The sequence below is a fragment of the Hordeum vulgare genome, chromosome 7H (genome assembly GCF_904849725.1).
Source record: "Hordeum vulgare subsp. vulgare chromosome 7H, MorexV3_pseudomolecules_assembly, whole genome shotgun sequence".
NCBI classification, from domain to species: Eukaryota; Viridiplantae; Streptophyta; class Magnoliopsida; order Poales; family Poaceae; genus Hordeum; species Hordeum vulgare.
In genome coordinates, this window is record NC_058524.1 from 72,377,990 (window position 1) to 72,394,486 (window position 16,497).

The 16,497-nt window shown below is 46.4% G+C and overlaps 1 protein-coding gene across 4 annotated transcripts; it reads right to left on the reverse strand.

Annotated features, from left to right (window-relative positions):
• Positions 1–2,706: 2,706 nt before the first annotated feature.
• On the reverse strand, positions 2,707–8,644 carry LOC123408922. 4 transcript variants are annotated; one of them, XM_045101948.1, is made up of 10 exons: positions 8,364–8,641; positions 8,186–8,278; positions 6,794–7,253; positions 5,146–5,323; positions 4,831–5,031; positions 4,671–4,738; positions 4,408–4,479; positions 4,233–4,319; positions 3,682–3,932; positions 2,707–3,593 (listed from the first exon to the last, which is right to left on the reverse strand). In XM_045101948.1, the coding sequence occupies exons 2-10, from the start codon at positions 8,221–8,223 to the stop codon at positions 3,296–3,298; spliced, it is 1,653 nt and encodes a 550-aa protein (XP_044957883.1). In that variant the 5' UTR covers positions 8,224–8,278; positions 8,364–8,641; the 3' UTR covers positions 2,707–3,295. The 4 variants fall into 4 exon arrangements, with proteins under 4 accessions (XP_044957883.1, XP_044957882.1, XP_044957884.1 ...); XM_045101947.1 differs by having other exon boundaries at positions 6,794–8,278; positions 8,364–8,642; XM_045101949.1 differs by lacking the exon at positions 2,707–3,593 and adding an exon at positions 4,124–4,150 and having other exon boundaries at positions 3,840–3,932; positions 6,794–8,278; positions 8,364–8,644.
• Between the last annotated feature and the right edge of the window lie 7,853 nt (positions 8,645–16,497).

The following is a 16,497-nucleotide window of genomic DNA, read 5'->3' on the forward strand; positions in this document are numbered from 1 at the left end:
TGTTCATCAAATGGATGTTAAGACGGCTTTCCTAAACGGAGAGCTAGACGAGGAAATCTATATGCAACAGCCAGATGGATTTGTGATAGATGGTCAGGAAGGAAAAGTGTGCAAGTTGTTGAAATCTTTATATGGCCTGAAGCGAGCACCTACGCAATGGCATGATAAGTTTAATACAACTCTGACATTTGTTGGCTTCGCTGTTAATGAAGCTGATAAATGTGTATACTATCGCCATGGTGGGGGCGAAGGAGTTATACTGTGCTTGTATGTTGATGACATACTGATATTTGGAACCAACCTCAAGGTGATTGAGGAGGTTAAGTCCTTTCTGTCTCAAAACTTTGAGATGAAGGACCTTGGAGTGGCTGATGTTATCTTGAACATCAAGCTTTTGAGAGATGATGAGGGTGGGATTACACTTCTGCAATCCCACTATGTTGAGAAGATTTTGAGACTGTAAAATTTCTCAAACACCATATGATCCTAGTGTGCTAATTCGAAAGTTCAAAGGCACAGCTATAGATCAATTGAGATTCTCTCAAATTATCGGTTCGCTTATGTACCTAGCTAGTGCAACAAGGCCTGACATCGCGTTTGCTGTGAGCAAACTTAGCCGGTTTGTTGCAAACCCGGGCGATGTCCATTGGCGTGCTGTTGAAAGAATTATGCGCTACCTGAAAGGTACTGTCAACCACGGACTTCACTATATGGGATACTCATCGGTACTTGAAGGGTATAGTGATGCGAATTGGATCTCTGATGCTGATGAGACGAAGGCCACTACTGGGTATATATTTACTCTTGGAGGTGGTGTTGTTTCCTGGAAGTCTTGCAAGCAAACGATCTTAACGAGATCGACAATGGAAGCAGAATTAACAGCATTAGACACATCTGGTGTCGAAGCAGAATTTCTTCGAGATCTTTTGATGGACTTACCTGTGGTTGAGAAGCCGGTTCCGGCTATCCTTATGAACTGCGATAATTAGATAGTTATTGTCAAAGTGAAGAGTTCAAAGGACAATATGAAGTCCAACAAACATATAAGAATGAGATTGAAGTGTGTCAGACGTTTGAGAAACTCCGGAGTGATAGCGTTGGCTTACATCCAAACGGCTAACAATCTGGCAGATCCCTTTGCTAAAGGGCTATCACGTGTTGTGATAGATAGTGCATCGAGGGAGATGGGTATTAGACCCACATGAGTTGACATGGCAGTAACCCAACCTATATGATCGGAGATCCCGTGAAGTAGGACCTGGGAAAACAAGCCAGTGGTGAACTGAGGAGAGTAACTTTACTAACCCACTCCGTTGGAGATGCAATGCTCTCGGATACTGTATGGTAGGATGACTAATGTCTTAATGTGTTCTAAAGCTTCTGTGTAAGCAAGATGTTGTCCTACATAGCGATCTTTGGAGGAACACACCTATATGAGCCTGACTGCTGGTCACAGTCTATGAGGTTGGGGTGATCTCTAGTAAACTCATGAATAGGCCAGGAGTGTGACTAATATGCTCCACCCGAGGGGTCAGCCTTCGGTAGCCTAGTACTAGTAAGACTTGTGGTGAAGCTTCTTTACGCCAAACTGACAATTCAAGGCATAGTCCATTGTTCAGTTGTAAAGGGGTGTAGCTGCTTGTTCTAGGTGAAGCTCAACCTTAACAGGTCTTCACTGAAATGCTGGTATATTAAAACAGTGATTGAAATGAGGGAACACGATGTGCCCTTGAGATCTGATTGGGGATTGTTGAAATTAGTAGTGGGCCTTAGGACCATAAGAGAATTTCAGAAATCTCCAAGGGCCCGTGTAGGTGGTGGCATGACAAGGTGGTGGTGGAAAGTTTAGTCCCACCCCGCTAGTAGAGAAGAAGTTGGACCCCCTTTATAAGGGTCTCTCTTCTACATGCTATTGAAGAGTGAGAAGAGAAGAGGCCCTCGTGCACTCCTCCTCCGCCGCCCGCCGTGCCTCGCCTCGTCACGACGCGCCGCGGGTTGCGGGAATGAACCGAGCTCATACCTACGCGCTTATTTTTGCCGGTCAGGAACGGAGAATACGTAACGGATGTGCCACGATCTGAGACGTCGGATCGTGGGCTGTTACCGACTCGGACGTGGGTTCAGCCCACGTCTCTCCACCCGGTCGCCTATATAAGCAGGGCTAACGCCAACCCTAGCCGACGCGAGAATCAAATCACATCTGCCTCACGCGCTCGTTCCTTTGCTGCTGCTGCTGCCGCCGGCGACTCCGTCCCGTTCACCGCATACACGGTCGACGGGAGAGCAGGCCTCCGAAACCCCGCCTCTCCGTTTATCCCACTCCTGTTCGTTTTAATCCTAGCAGTACTACTTGCATGCATAGATGTATCAACTATGTGTGTAGTATGTGCTAGATTAGTTCATGATCAGTATGTCATTAGTCTAGGCAATGTCATGCTAGTTATTATCTCCTGGATTAATATACTCGAAAAATTACCTAATTACTCAACAAATCCCTCTGCCGCCACGGAGAGACCCAGCAGCGCGCTGCGAGGGGCCGCGACAACTGGCCGTTGGGAGGAAGAGGAGCAGAGCTAGGACGATCACAATGTCTGGCAATCTCGTCATATATTTGATCCCGCCGAGATACCTTTGTAAGGTAGATAATTTTCTCTTCAAGATTGCCACATCTCTTTTTGGGAGATGGTGGAATTTTCCAATTTTTTCTTCCGCTTTTAAGTCTCTAAATTGAGAAAGTCTAGTTTTCGTAATCGACCAATTCGTTAACATACCACTGAACCACTTTTTATTAACATAATGACAACGAGCCCTTATTGCAGCTGATGTCAGGACCTTATTTTGATTGTAGAATTGCTGGAGCAATGGAATTGAATTGATGCTGAACAACCAGCGTTCCAACAGCCAAGCTTTATATGAACACGTAAAGAAGCTTTAGCGATGAACCACAACAGCACAAAAGTTCTTGCCGTCAAAGAAATCTACCAGGAGAAGCTGTTCTACAACGGGAACTGTGAAACTGCACAACCATGGTGGAACATTTCAAGGTTTATCAGGAAAACACTAGACTTGAAAATGGTGCAAAAGCGGAAAAAGGATGGAAACATCTTGCAACACAATCCACATCTATTGACAAAACCTTTCCTCGCCAAGATGAGTTTCAGTATTCAGCCGATGAACATTACAGGCAATTCAACATCATAAGAGACCAGAAATCAGCGCATGAGACTTCATCCACCTGCACATACTGTACCATATGCTACCAAAAATCAAGGACCTAAACTAAAGAAGGTGGCACTCACGCCCCTAGCACAACACATAAACCAAACTTGGTTTCCTTCTGAGAGGCTTGGGTCTTGGACTCAGCGGAGAAGGCGATGTAGCATTTGGGCTTGGGGTCATATCGGAGCAGGACGCTCACTGCTCCATCACTGCTAAGCTTCGCCTTCACAGTCGTGTTCGGATCCAGGGCATGAGAAAAGCCAACTTCAAGAGAGTTGTCATTCAAAGACAGAACACGTTGCGCCTTGGCACCAATGGAGGTCGTCTCATCTAGCTTCTTGTAGTAAGTTGCTGTGAGAATGTCGGCATTTTCCCTAGCATTGAAAATTGGTAATGCTAGTATCACTAAAATGCAATGATTGTGTATAAGTTGTGCAGAAAAGCCACAAGTAACTGACTCACATTGTGAAAGAAGCGTCCACGTCTCCTTCTGACAAAATTAAACCACAGGTGTACTTGGGAAATCTCAGGAGCTTGGTTTCAACGGAGTCAGCAGCACCCAAAGCATTAAGGGACTTCGTGACGAGCGAAAAGTCAGCACCTAAAGCAATGTTTCTTGTGCCAATCACGGCAGATAAGCAAACTATTGGCGATCCCTGTAGCTCAGAACTTCCAGTTATACAGGCACCAAGGTGGCGACAATGAAGATCAACCTAAATTAAAGAAAAAACTTGATTATCTATATAACAGGAAATTACCACCGCCCATACACAGCCACCGTCCACCTAAATTAACGGAAAAAATTGATTGTCTACACAACAGGAAATTGCCACCATTCATACACAGCCATCGTCCGCCTAAATTAACGAAACAAATGATTATAATCTACACAACAGGAAATTACCATTGCTCATACACAGCCACTGTCCACCTAAGTTAACAAAAAAAAATGATTATCTACACAACAATAATTTACCACCGTTCATACACAGCCACCTAGGGAGGGTCAGTACCTTTGATGAGCTCCCGGAGGAGATAGGAATAGACAGGAGTCCCTTCAAACCAGGCCTCAACACATTATCAATTGTAAGTTTGATAAGCTGAAGATACAAAAAACAAATAAGTTTGACAATCAACCATCTAAGATAGAGAGAAGGGGGGAAGGGGGGGCAACAAAAAGCAACTTGCCTTTGTATCAGATGACAACTCAAATCTCAAAGATGGTTTTCCAATTTGCTCAGAGCCACCAGACAGAAGAACCTACAAGATGAAGTACACTATTAACAGATTGAAATTTTTATATATGATGACCGTCGTGCCAGCTCACTAGTTATGAAGAAAAGACATACTGAATGAACAGAAGACAGTAAACATTTTACACAGCAAAACAAGTCGACAGGCACAAAGCAAAATTACTCAGCACAAAAAAGAAGTTGAACAAGCGAACTCACAGCAGTATCAAGCACTTTACAGTCAGCTATCAACTTCAGCCCGGAAGTATAGTCCTTGTACAGCAAATCTGCACAAAGGATAGAAACAAATAATAATAAGTAAACAAATGTCTGAAACCATAACATCAGACCACAGATAGTTACTGAAGGCAGAACATACCAGAAGCCTTTTTGCCAATCTCATGAAAAAAGCAAGCATTCTCTCCATCTGCAGGCTGCTTCTCACCAACCTCTGCATCCCCCTTGTCTTCCTCTGCATGATGCTTCTCATCTACCTCTACAGGCACCTGGACAGCCACTGCTGGCTTCTGGACAGTCACTGCTGGTCTCTGGACAGGAAACGGGGAGAACTCACCATTACCTGTGAATCAACACGTTAGAGGTCACATTTAAACATACAATAGAACAAATAAAGTAGAACAGTTAGAAGTCACATTTAAACATACAATAAAACAAATAAAGGAGAACAGGTTACCAGTGAAAGGACAAACATCAGAGCATCCTTTTTCAGAATATTTCTCCAAAAGATATGCAGGCCATCCGGCATGAGGTAGTAATTTTACGATCTCATTGTAAGTGTTAGCGATCCTGGAAGGGAAGAAAACAGGAGTTTCGACCTTCGAGATGGCATCATTTACTGCTTTCACGGGATCCTAAAGCCAATTATGCATTCTATGAGTATCAACAACATGAAACCTTGAACTACAAGATAATATCCAGCATGTGACAACAGAATTGTAATGAACAGTCATAAACTTAAGCAAACAGACAACAGGATGGAAAAGCACAGTCAGTAATTTAAGCAAACAGTTTGGACAGTCAACAGATGACAATAAGATTGAAAAGCCCAGTAAGAAACTTAAGCAAACAGCTTGGACATTCAACAAATGACAGCAGGATTGAAACGGACAGTCAGACACTTGAGGAAACAGCTTGGACAGTCAATAAATGAAGTGTTAACTAGAGATAACCTTGAAAAACGTAGACCGGTGGAAGATCCTACTTGTCTATTCTGTAGCTGTAAGGAATCAGTGCAACACTTGTTCTTTGATTGTGTGGTTGATCAACAGCTTTGGGGATTTATCTCTGAGGTGTTTAATAGACCACATATTTCAAGCTTTGATGATGTTCCATTGTTGTGGGGTAGTCCTAAGACCAATGCTGTACTAAACATGATGGTTGCTGCCTCCTTGTGGAGCATTTGGAATCTAAGGAATGAATTTTGCTTTCAGGGTCGATCTTGGAGAAGTGTAAAATGCATTCTTGCCAAGCTGGACGTTTATCTGAATCAATGGAAAAATAATGTTTGCTGATGCTCAGGCAGTTCTTCTGCGGGATTATATCAGGTTGCAGAACAGGAAGCGTGGGGAGCTGCTTCGGATCGCGTGGAGATGACGCTGGGAGGCCATCGGGGAGCCGAGTAGTCTTTCTCTCTTTTCCTTCTTTGGTCTGTAATAAATAGCATTCTAACGTTCCTTACGTGTCAGTGCTGATATTTTCTTTTCCAGTTTGTGGTTGCTGGTTTAAAAACTTTCAAGTGTTGGCCTTTTAGCCTAGGCTGTGTTTTTGTTTAATTCTTCTATAGTGGCTTTGGAGGTTTGTAAGACGATGTTGCTTCATTTTAATGAATGGGGCAGGGGGGAACCCCTTTCATTCAGAAAAAACACAGTCAATAAATGACAACAGGATTGAAAAACATGATAATACTAATTAATCGTCGGGTCAGAAAATAATCCTCATCACTGAGAAACCAAGCCAGTTAGAGCCAGTTCTGTTTCAGTTTTTTTGCAGAATCCTAGTTACGAGACAAGCAACTCAGCAATCCAGTCAAAACGAAAACTGAACATGACTATGACAATGCTAAACCATCCAGGATACTCTGAGCAGTGTCAGTGCTAGTATTTATAATGCTATTTGAGCAATTCTAGACCCGGTGACATTTTATATGAGTACCATTTGGAGCGTATCTAATCTTGGGCACAATTTCCTCACTAGTACTAGCAAGAAGACATCAACCTGAACAAAGATTTCTATAATGTCCAATAACTCTAAATCCCAGGATGAATCCACGACATGAACAGGAATATCGTCTATGAAAAACTTGCGGGTTTGCAGAATAGTACCATGGAAGGGATAGTCGGTGGGGTAGCAGAACCCGCCGGGGGTGCAGCGGCAGGGTCGGGCCCCGTCTTCGTCTTCGCTGCTCTCGCAGCAGCCGACGGGGTAGCAGAACCCGCCCGGGGTGCGGCGGAAGGGGTCGGGGAAGTCTTCTTGGCTGCTCCCGCAGAAACCGACGAGGTAACAGAACCCGCCCGGGGTGCGGCGGAAGGGGTCGGGGAAGTCTTCTTGGCTGCTCCCGCAGCAACCGACGAGGTAGCAGAACCCACCCAGGGTGCGGCGGAAGGGGTCGGCGACGTCTTCTTGGCTGCTCCCGCAGCAACCGACGAGGTAGCAGAAGTGGCGGGGGGCGTCTTCGCCACTCTCGCGGCACTTCCGGCAGCCCGTGTGGCTGGTATGGCGGCAGGCAGCCTGGCGCGCGTGGCGGCCGCAAGAACTCGGCCCACCGTGCCGCCGCCCGTGGCCCTGAGGTAGCACGACACGGGGACATGGATGAGGTAAAGAACCTGGGGAGAGATTGGGAGACGAGAGCAAGAACAAGCGATGAAACCCTCGTTACCCGAGAACGAAGAGCAGCGCGCGCCGGTTGAGCTCATCGGCGCGAGAGCTCGCGATCTCGGACCGGTCCAGGTCGACCATGTCCTCCGGGTCCATGATGACGCCGGCCGATCGGGGGAGGAGGGGGCGGCGGTGGGAGGAGGAGAGCTGCGGGTGAGGCGGTGGCCAGAAGGGTAGAGGGCAGGTTGCAAATGCTGGGCGACGGGAGCCTTGGCTGGCTAGCTTTGTATCGGCGGCGAGAGAGGGCGGGAGAAGGGACGAGCGGTTACGCCAACGAATTACCAAGCTGGAAACTCCGGTGCGCGATGGGCCGAGAAACACAGTCGCCGGAGTGCGTCGACGGGGCTTAGGCCCAGATGGCACTCGGTTACGTAGTGACAGAGCCCAGATTTTCGCAATGTAGGTCGTGCAATGGATTGCGCTGTTCGGGAGTGAACAATTCGAAAAAAAAAACATGCTGATTTGCTCAATTGTCCATTCATCAGCAGAGACACTTATTCGAAGACAGAAGAGCAAATGGCCATGTGTAGGGGGGAAGTTTCAGTCCAGCAGAAACGTGCAGACGCAAAGGAAGGCCATGCTGGTTTGCTTGCTCAAAATGTTTCAGATTGGAACAACACACTGTACGCCGTGCAAATGGAGATGGAATGCCTTGTTTGGGTAGGCAAAAAAAAAAAATTGGTCCGAAGTCTGTTCAGAAGTGAGCAATTCAAAGAAAACCAAGTAAGACCATGTCGATTTGTTCAAACAGAATTGGGGGAAACGAGCCAAAAGGCGAGAATTGCGGTTGCTTCAAGAAATCCGAGCAAACTTTCCAACAGACAACGGAAAATTCACACCTCACTGGCGGTCGAAGACGGAAATCCGATTCCGCCATGGGGCTGCTTGGCTCGCGGCTGAACGATTCATCGTCTCCCTGACGGTCCAGCCTTCTGAAAGAAGATCAAACAGGCATCAGATCCCAAACTACCACGGCCCACGGGACAGCTGAGAACCAAAGATAAATCGCCACATCACCGTAGGGCCGGAAGTGGTGCGCTGCATCGTCAACGTTGCGCCATGGCCACGGCTGGCTCACCGTTGCCACGACCGCCAAGGCCACGGCCACGGTTGACTCGCCGAGGCCGGGGCTACGGCTGGCCCAGCATCAGACGTCATGGCCGTGGAGAATGGGAATCTTGATATGTCCTTTGTGAGGTGGGAGGAAGAACTAGGGGAGGATGAGAGAGCTCGACAGGGCATGGCCATGGCCGTGGAGGAGACGAGAGGAGGAAGAAGCTCAGATGCGGATGGTGGTTGAAGGGGGGCGCGTATAAGGAGAGAAAAATACATCGTTTCGTCCCTGAAACTCTCTCACGCATTACGATTTGGTCCTCCAAATCAAAAAACATTTCAATACGGTCCTTATACTCCCTCCGTTGCTAAATGTAAGTCTTTCTACATTTTCTACTCGGGAACTATATACGGATGTATATAGACATACTTTAGAGTATAGATTCACTCATTTTATTTCGTATATAGTCCTCTAGTGAAATTTCTTAAAAGATTTATATTTAGGAACGGAAGGAGTACATGTGAATATGAAACACTCTATGATATAATTATGGTCCCTCGACGGTCGAGCATCCTGGTGCCCCACTTACCCCCTGGTGTCAGACTCTTTTTTGTGGTCACATCCCTGTCGTTTCTAGAAAATAACATGCTCTCCACCCAGATCCGCTTTTCTTCTAAGGAATTGTTTGTGACTGCTCCATTCTTAGAAATTCAGCTTGGTTCGAGAAAAATGCAAGTCAAAAGGGATAGCTTCATAATATGCCGCTTCACAAAAAAACTAAAATATGGGATACAACTCCATGTTATTTGTGAAGCTCTTTAGGAGATGCTCCAAAAAATGTAGAAGCTGGAGTTTGAAGGGAATTACTCACCACTGCCACGAGTAAGTGAATACCCCTTCGTTTCTCCCCACTCATCCAATCAGATAGATCCTTTCCACCAAATTTCTTATTCTTGAAACTGGAGCTAGATGAAAGCCAAACACTCTCTTAAAAAGGGTTACAACTTCTGTATGAAACCGCTCCAAAGTAAATTTGGTGGAGCAAAACTGATTTTGATGGAGTGGAGCAGTGCCAAACATGTCCTAAATCCCCAATCCCCGCCACGGCAGTTCTTTCTCCCACTTCCCCTTCTCAATCCCCGCACCAAATCCATGAATGGCTAGAGCGTCGAGGACGGTCACGACATATCCTTTGTCGTTGCCCTTCCAGCAGTGTCGGTGTGTGTTGTCATTGTTCTTCCAACAAAGTCGATGCACGCCGGTGGACGAAGTCATGCGAACCGACACTGGTGAGTTGGGTGGAAGTTTATGCAGGAGGTGTGGCGGCGAGGGGAGCCAGAACTCCAGCCGGATTACGGCCATGCTTAATGCTTTGGAGAAGAAAGCATTAGTCTTGCCCTCGCAGGTGTGCATCGAGGAGGCCACCCCTTCGCACGACCTTTGGCCCACCTTCAAGCAGGAGGGATGTGCACATGCGTGCTCGAATCATCAATGCAGGTGAAATGCGTTGGCTCTTGGATCTCGTTCATTCGCTAGCACCGTAAGGTGCACGGTGCTCCCGTCGAGCTGCAGTACAAGAGCATGATGAGCTTCGAAAGGCTACCCGAGGAGGCATGGGAGCTAGGGGCCGTCATCGTGTACCTGAACAGGCTAGGCGGCGAGCTAATCCAAATCAGGTCGCCGGAGGACAAACGCGAGGTCGTCGTGGACGCGTGGTTCCGCAACCCAAGCAAGATTCCAAAGGTGCTCGAACTCAAGGTCATCAAACCAAAGCCGACGATGTGGAGCAAGATGCCTTCCTCCAATGACGAATGTGAGTCGCCGCCACTTCTTGTGTCATCGGCGTCTAGGCACACATGCATCCATAATATCATCGTCCATGTCACGACCGTGATAGATCACGATGAGCTAATGGCTGAAGATTTGTTGGACAAGTACCTCCCTAATGAAGGTGAATGCCTCAGGCGACGGTTCCAGGCACACTGTGGAGCCATGGCGGTCGAGGCAAGCGCGGAACCACGACCGGCTCTGCCGGAGCGGCAAGAGGAAAGGGTCGGCTTCAATGTGCTCGACGAGCACATCTTGCCATCAAGAGGTAATGTGCCGTCGATGAGGAGCTCATCTCTTTAGACCGTGCGGTGGCTGCCGGACACGAAGGTGATCTCGACCACCTCGCCGCCACCAAGGTTGAGCACCATCCTACCACTGCGCTCCGCAAGACGGTCGTCAAGTACTACTTCGGTATAGATGAGTGAGGATATCGACGAACTAGGATTAATGTCTAGCGTGAATTATGTATTTCGTATGTATGCACTACTATGGTGATGAACAATTTCTAGCACGGAATTTTTATTTTTTTCAATTTTGCAGTACCAATTTACGTGATATATTGTACCTGAGTTTGCGTGATGCCGCTATCGTATCTTACGGGCTTCATCTTTTAAGGATGAGTTAAAGATGCTCTAACCACACGGTACGAAGTCAACTCTCAACACTTCAACAACCAATACCCATGTTTCTTGAGACTCTTTCTTCACTCTCAACATGAAGTCTCGCTTCCGGCATGCACACTCCCTCCCGGCCAAGGTCAACGAACAGAGTACAATAACCAGCTTATCACTCTTCTATCACAACTTTTCAGCCCCTAGAGCATCTCAATAGGTAATGTAAAATAGCAGACCAAAAACAACATCATGTAAAATATACATCATCAAAAGTGTCCAACTTCAGTAGGTGATGTATTTAGAATACGAATTTCCCAGTAGGTGATGTAAAAAATAGGGCAGCCGCGCGACAGCCGCAACATTTTGTACTAAAAGTCTACACAAACATACATAAATCAATCTAAAAATCATATTTGAACCACAAATCAAGTGCATGACACCAAAACAATCCACACAAACATAGTGCTTCATCGGAGACTTGGATTCATTTTTTCCACATTTGACAAATAAGCAGACCACTTTCCACACTCACTATTTATTGTGTTTCATCGGTGGCATAGGGAAGTGGATGTTCTTTAAACGCCACTTCTCTTTCACTTATACAAAAATTCCTTCATCCTCAACCAATATGCATTGGACGCTTGATCGCTTCCAATAACCACATCAAGAGAAACTCTCTTCCATGTCCTAAAAATCAACACATCATCGTTGTTGTTGTAATTCCCAACTCTTCCCTTTAAATTAACAAAGCCTTCTTCATCTATGTCAAGATTCTCTTCATCATCTCGTGCTTCAAACTCTTGAGATGGAAAATATTGATTCGCAACATTTGTGTATTGTAAAAAAGTTTCATCATCCACTTTACATAGTAATCATAAACAAAACTAAACATGAACATCTAAATCATATAAACATGAACACAAAAAGTACCCTTCCCCAAATTGATTAAAGTTTAAATAAGTTGTCGGTGTAATCGGTGGATCCTCTTCCATGGCATGCGGCATGGGGGTAGCCTCAGGTAGCGTGGGTAACCTCATGCGGAGGTCGAGCACTCGCCACGGTAGCACCCGTCGGCGCCATGGTCGCCATCTTCGAGTGCACCGGTTTTTGTTCGAACGCGTTGGGTGGAGTCTTGTCGGCACCTCCACCACGTCCACAACCAGCGGATATGTCTTCTTCTTCACCTCCCCGACAGCAGTGGCTGGCCGTGGAGGCGTAAATCCGCTTCCTCTTCTATGGCTGATGGAGGCGGCAGGGGCGGGAGGTGACGACCCGGTTGCGCCTATGGAGAGAATGGAACCAAGGAGGGACACCACAACCATGGGGACGGTCGGCGGTGTCGACGTGGTGGCAGAGTGGGAGGCGAGCGGCAGGGCAAAACCTTCCGACTTATGGCTAGAGTTGCGCGTACGTGGTTTCGCCTTTTAGGGCATGGCCGTGAGTGGTGTATATTTACATCATGAGAGCCAAAATTTACATCACGATGTGACTTTTTATTGCAAAAAATTGCATCATGGACAGTTGTTGGAGACCGCCTTTTCCCCATAATGATGTAAAAATGCTTAATTCCTATTTTACATCACCTATTGAAGATACTCTTAAGGGCATCTTCAATCGCAACCCGTAAATTTTCTCCTGCATCCATCCACAGACAGGGGAACCAGTCCACGAACACGGATGCGGGAGGTCATCATCTAACCCTATCATGTATATGTCCCTTAGTAAATTCAAATTCAAATATACTCGCCGATCCACACAGCACGCCGGATTACACCATCGCCGAATCGCATGTCCGAATACAACCAAAAAGAGGCAAATATGTTTAGTTTTTACATGCCCGAATCCAAAAGAACTTCAGTCCAACACTCCCTGCATTTCTGCCCTACCGGACCGACAATCCCAACATCTGTTGGCTCCATCTCCAACGATTCCATTCATTGGTGGTGGAAGGAAGGATAGGGTGGGAGAAAATAGTGGGAATTTGGCGGAAAACGACGGGGAATGAAATGGTGGAGGAAGCTAAATAAATGCGGGCTCCTCCTTCCTCTGGATGGGTCGGGGGGTAGAGAGCGATGTTTTGCATGTCCGTACTGTTGGAAATATGCCCTAGAGACAATAATAAAGTGGTTATTATTATATTTCCTTGTTCATGATAATCGTTTATTATCCATGCTAGAATTGTATTGATTGGAAACTCAAATACATGTGTGGATACATAGACAACACTCTATCCCTAGTGAGCATCTATAGGACTAGCTCGTTGATCGAAGATGGTCAAGGTTTCCTGGCATATACATGAGTTGTCATTTGATATCGGGATCACATCATTAGGAGAATGATGTGATAGAAAAGACCCAAACTATGAAAGTAGCATATGATCATGTCAGTCTATTGCTATTGTTTCAGCATGTCAAGTATCTGTTCCTATGACCATGAGATCATGCAACTCCCGGACACCGGAGCAATGCCTTGTGTGTATCAAATGTCACAATGTAACCGGGTGACTATAAAGGTCCTCTGTAGGTATCTCCGAGGGTGTATGTTTTGAGGGCAGCCACCACCTATATATAGTGGAGGTTTTGAGGGAGGGATCCCTACCTACCCCTCCCTCCTATATATAGTGGAGGTTTTGAGGGCAGCCACCACCTGAAAAGCCACGTGATGCTCCATAGATCGTCTTCTTCGTCTAGATTAGTTCGGTAGAGCTCGGCGAAGCCCTACTGTTAGAGCATATATCTCCATATGTGGTTTTCATAATTGATGACAATTCCTATGGGCTAATGGTTGCCTTAAGTTATATTTATAGGATTTGTCCATAGGCACTTCTTGAAGTCCATCTGTTGGGTTCAAGGAGTTTATATGATGACCAAGATGGTATTCAAGGTATTATCCAAAGAATGGTCATAGAGACACAAGGTTGATCAAGATCTCAGACAAAGAGTAAATCAATATGATCAACACACAAAGCGTACAAGATGTACCGAGAGGGATCAAGTGATCCCATGGTATGGTAAGCATTGTCCATTACGTGTTTGTGTACTAACCCATGGTCTTCATGAGAGTTCTATGGGGGTTAGGTGTGTATCCATGGGCTTGCGTCTAGAGGAAGATCTCATACAACCCATGAAGGATGACGTCAAGTGGTGATCGTCATCAAGATTGCGGTGTGCAAGTTCAAGTGGATCGGCACGAAGATATCATGCTTGAAGCCTGTTGTCCATTGTGGTGGCAATAGACTTGTGAAGATATACTGAGGAGCGGCTCACCCATGTTGTGTATGGGGGAGCAATCAACTAGTCTTCATCAAGCCAACGCAATCAAGAAGGTGGTCCATCTTGAGGAAACCAAGATCATCGTCATCTAGCTCAAGAGGACGAGGTGCAGGGTATAGGTTTTCCCTTGATAGGTTTTCTGTTTTAGGATAGATTGCCGTTCTTTCAAGGGGGGCTCTCAAGTGAGTAGCTCGATCGTATCGTTTGTTGAGAGATCAAACCATTTCCATTCTTGCATCATACTTCTTGGTTCTTATTTGGTGTTTCTCTTTGTGAGTTTTAGAGTTTATGGTCATCTTCATGACAAGCTCGAGTTCATCGAAAATGGAGTCCATATGCATCTACTATGATGTTTTCGATGTTGGAGTTTCTGCCGGTTCTTCATTCATAAAGGACTCACATCTCTATATCATTGGCATTTTCATATCTGCATAGTCCTAAGATTTCCATTCGTTGTTTGGATAGCTCTTGTCGTCCTGAATCCAACAAGCTTGTGCTGGAATTATGCCCTAGAGGCAATAATAAATATAGTTATTATTATAATTCCTGTATCAAGATAATCGTTTATTATCCATGCTATAATTGTATTGAATGAAGACTTATATACATGTGTGGATACGTAGACAAAACATTGTCCCTAGCAAGCCTCTAGTTGGCTAGCCAGTTGATCAAAGATAGTCAGGGTCTTCTGACTATGTACAAGGTGTTGTTGCTTGATAACTGGATCACGTCATTAGGAGAATCACGTGATGGACTAGACCCAAACTAATAGACCTAGCATGTAGATCGTGTCATTTTGTTGCTACTGTTTTCTGCGTGTCAAGTATTTGTTCCTATGACCATGAGATCATATAACTCACTGACACCGGAGGAATGCTTTGTGTGTATCAAATGTCGCAACGTAATTGGGTGACTATAAAGATGCTCTACAGGTATCTCCGAAGGTGTTCGTTGAGTTAGTATGGATCGAGACTGGGATTGTCACTCTGTATGACGGAGAGGTATCTTGGGGCCCACTCGGTAATACAACATCACACACAAGCCTTGCAAGCAATGTAACTTAGTGTAAGTTGCGGGATCTTGTATTACGGAACGAGTAAAGAGACTTGCCGGTAAACGAGATTGAAATAGGTACGCGGATACTGATGATCAAATCTCGGGCAAGTAACATACCGAAGGACAAAGGGAATGACATACGGGATTATATGAATCCCTGGCACTGAGGTTCAAACGATAAGATCTTCGTAGAATATGTGGGATCCAATATGGTAATCCAGGTCCCACTATTGGATATTGACCAAGGAGTCACTCGGGTCATGTCTACATAGTTCTCGAACCCGCAGGGTCTGCACACTTAAGGTTCGACGTTGTTTCATGCGTATTTGAGTTATATGGTTGGTTACCGAATGTTGTTCGGAGTCCTGGATGAGATCACGGACGTCACGAGGGTTTCGGGAATGGTCCGGAAACGAAGATTGATATATAGGATGACCTCATTTGATTACGGGAAGGTTTTCCGAGTTACCGGGAATGTACCGGGAATGACGAATGGGTTCCGGGTGTTCACTGGGGGGGGGGGGGGGGGCAGCCCACCCCGGGGAAGCCCATAGGCCCTGGGGGTGGCGCACCAGCCCTTGGTGGGCTGGTGGGACAGCCCAAGAAGGCCCTATGCTCCATAGATAGAAAATCAAAGAGAAAAGAAAAAAAAAGGAGGTGGGAAAGAAGAGAAGGACTCCACCTTCCAATCCTAGTTGGACTAGGATTGGAGGAGGACTCCTCCTCCCTTCGTGGCGCAGCCCTTGGGGCTCCTTGAGCCTCAAGGCAAGCCTCCCCTCCCCTCCTCCTATATATATGGAGCTATTAGGGCTGATTTGAGACGACTTTTGCCACGGCAGCCCGACCACATACCTCCACGGTTTTACCTCTAGATCGCGTTTCTACGGAGCTCGGGCGGAGCCCTGCTGAGGTTAGATCACCACCAACCTCCGGAGCTGTCACGCTGCCGGAGAACTCATCTACCTCTCCGTCTCTCTTGCTGGATCAAGAAGGCCGAGATCATCGTCGAGCTGTACGTGTGCTGAACACGGAGGTGCCGTCCGTTCGGCACTAGATCATGGGACAGATCGCGGGACGGTTCGTGGGACGGTTCGCGGGGCAGATCGAGGGACGTGAGGACGTTCCACTACATCAACCGCGTTTCTTAACGCTTCTGCTGTGCGATCTACAAGGGTACGTAGATCGGAAATCCCCTCTCGTAGATGGACATCACCATGATAGGTCTTCGTGCGCGTAGGAAATTTTTTGTTTCCCATGCGACGTTCCCCAACACTGGCATCATGAGCTAGGTTCATGCGTAGATGTCTTCTCGAGTAGAACACACA

Coding starts and splice junctions, on each gene's coding strand:
- LOC123408922 (XM_045101947.1), bottom strand. CDS start 7,384: ATGAGCTCAACCGGCGCGCGCTGCTCTTCGTTCTCGGGTAACGAGGGT. Junction 5,324..6,793: donor CACCGACTATCCCTTCCATG/GTACTATTCTGC, acceptor AATTGGCTTTAG/GATCCCGTGAAAGCAGTAAA. Junction 4,739..4,830: donor GATTGGCAAAAAGGCTTCTG/GTATGTTCTGCC, acceptor TCCTTTGTGCAG/ATTTGCTGTACAAGGACTAT.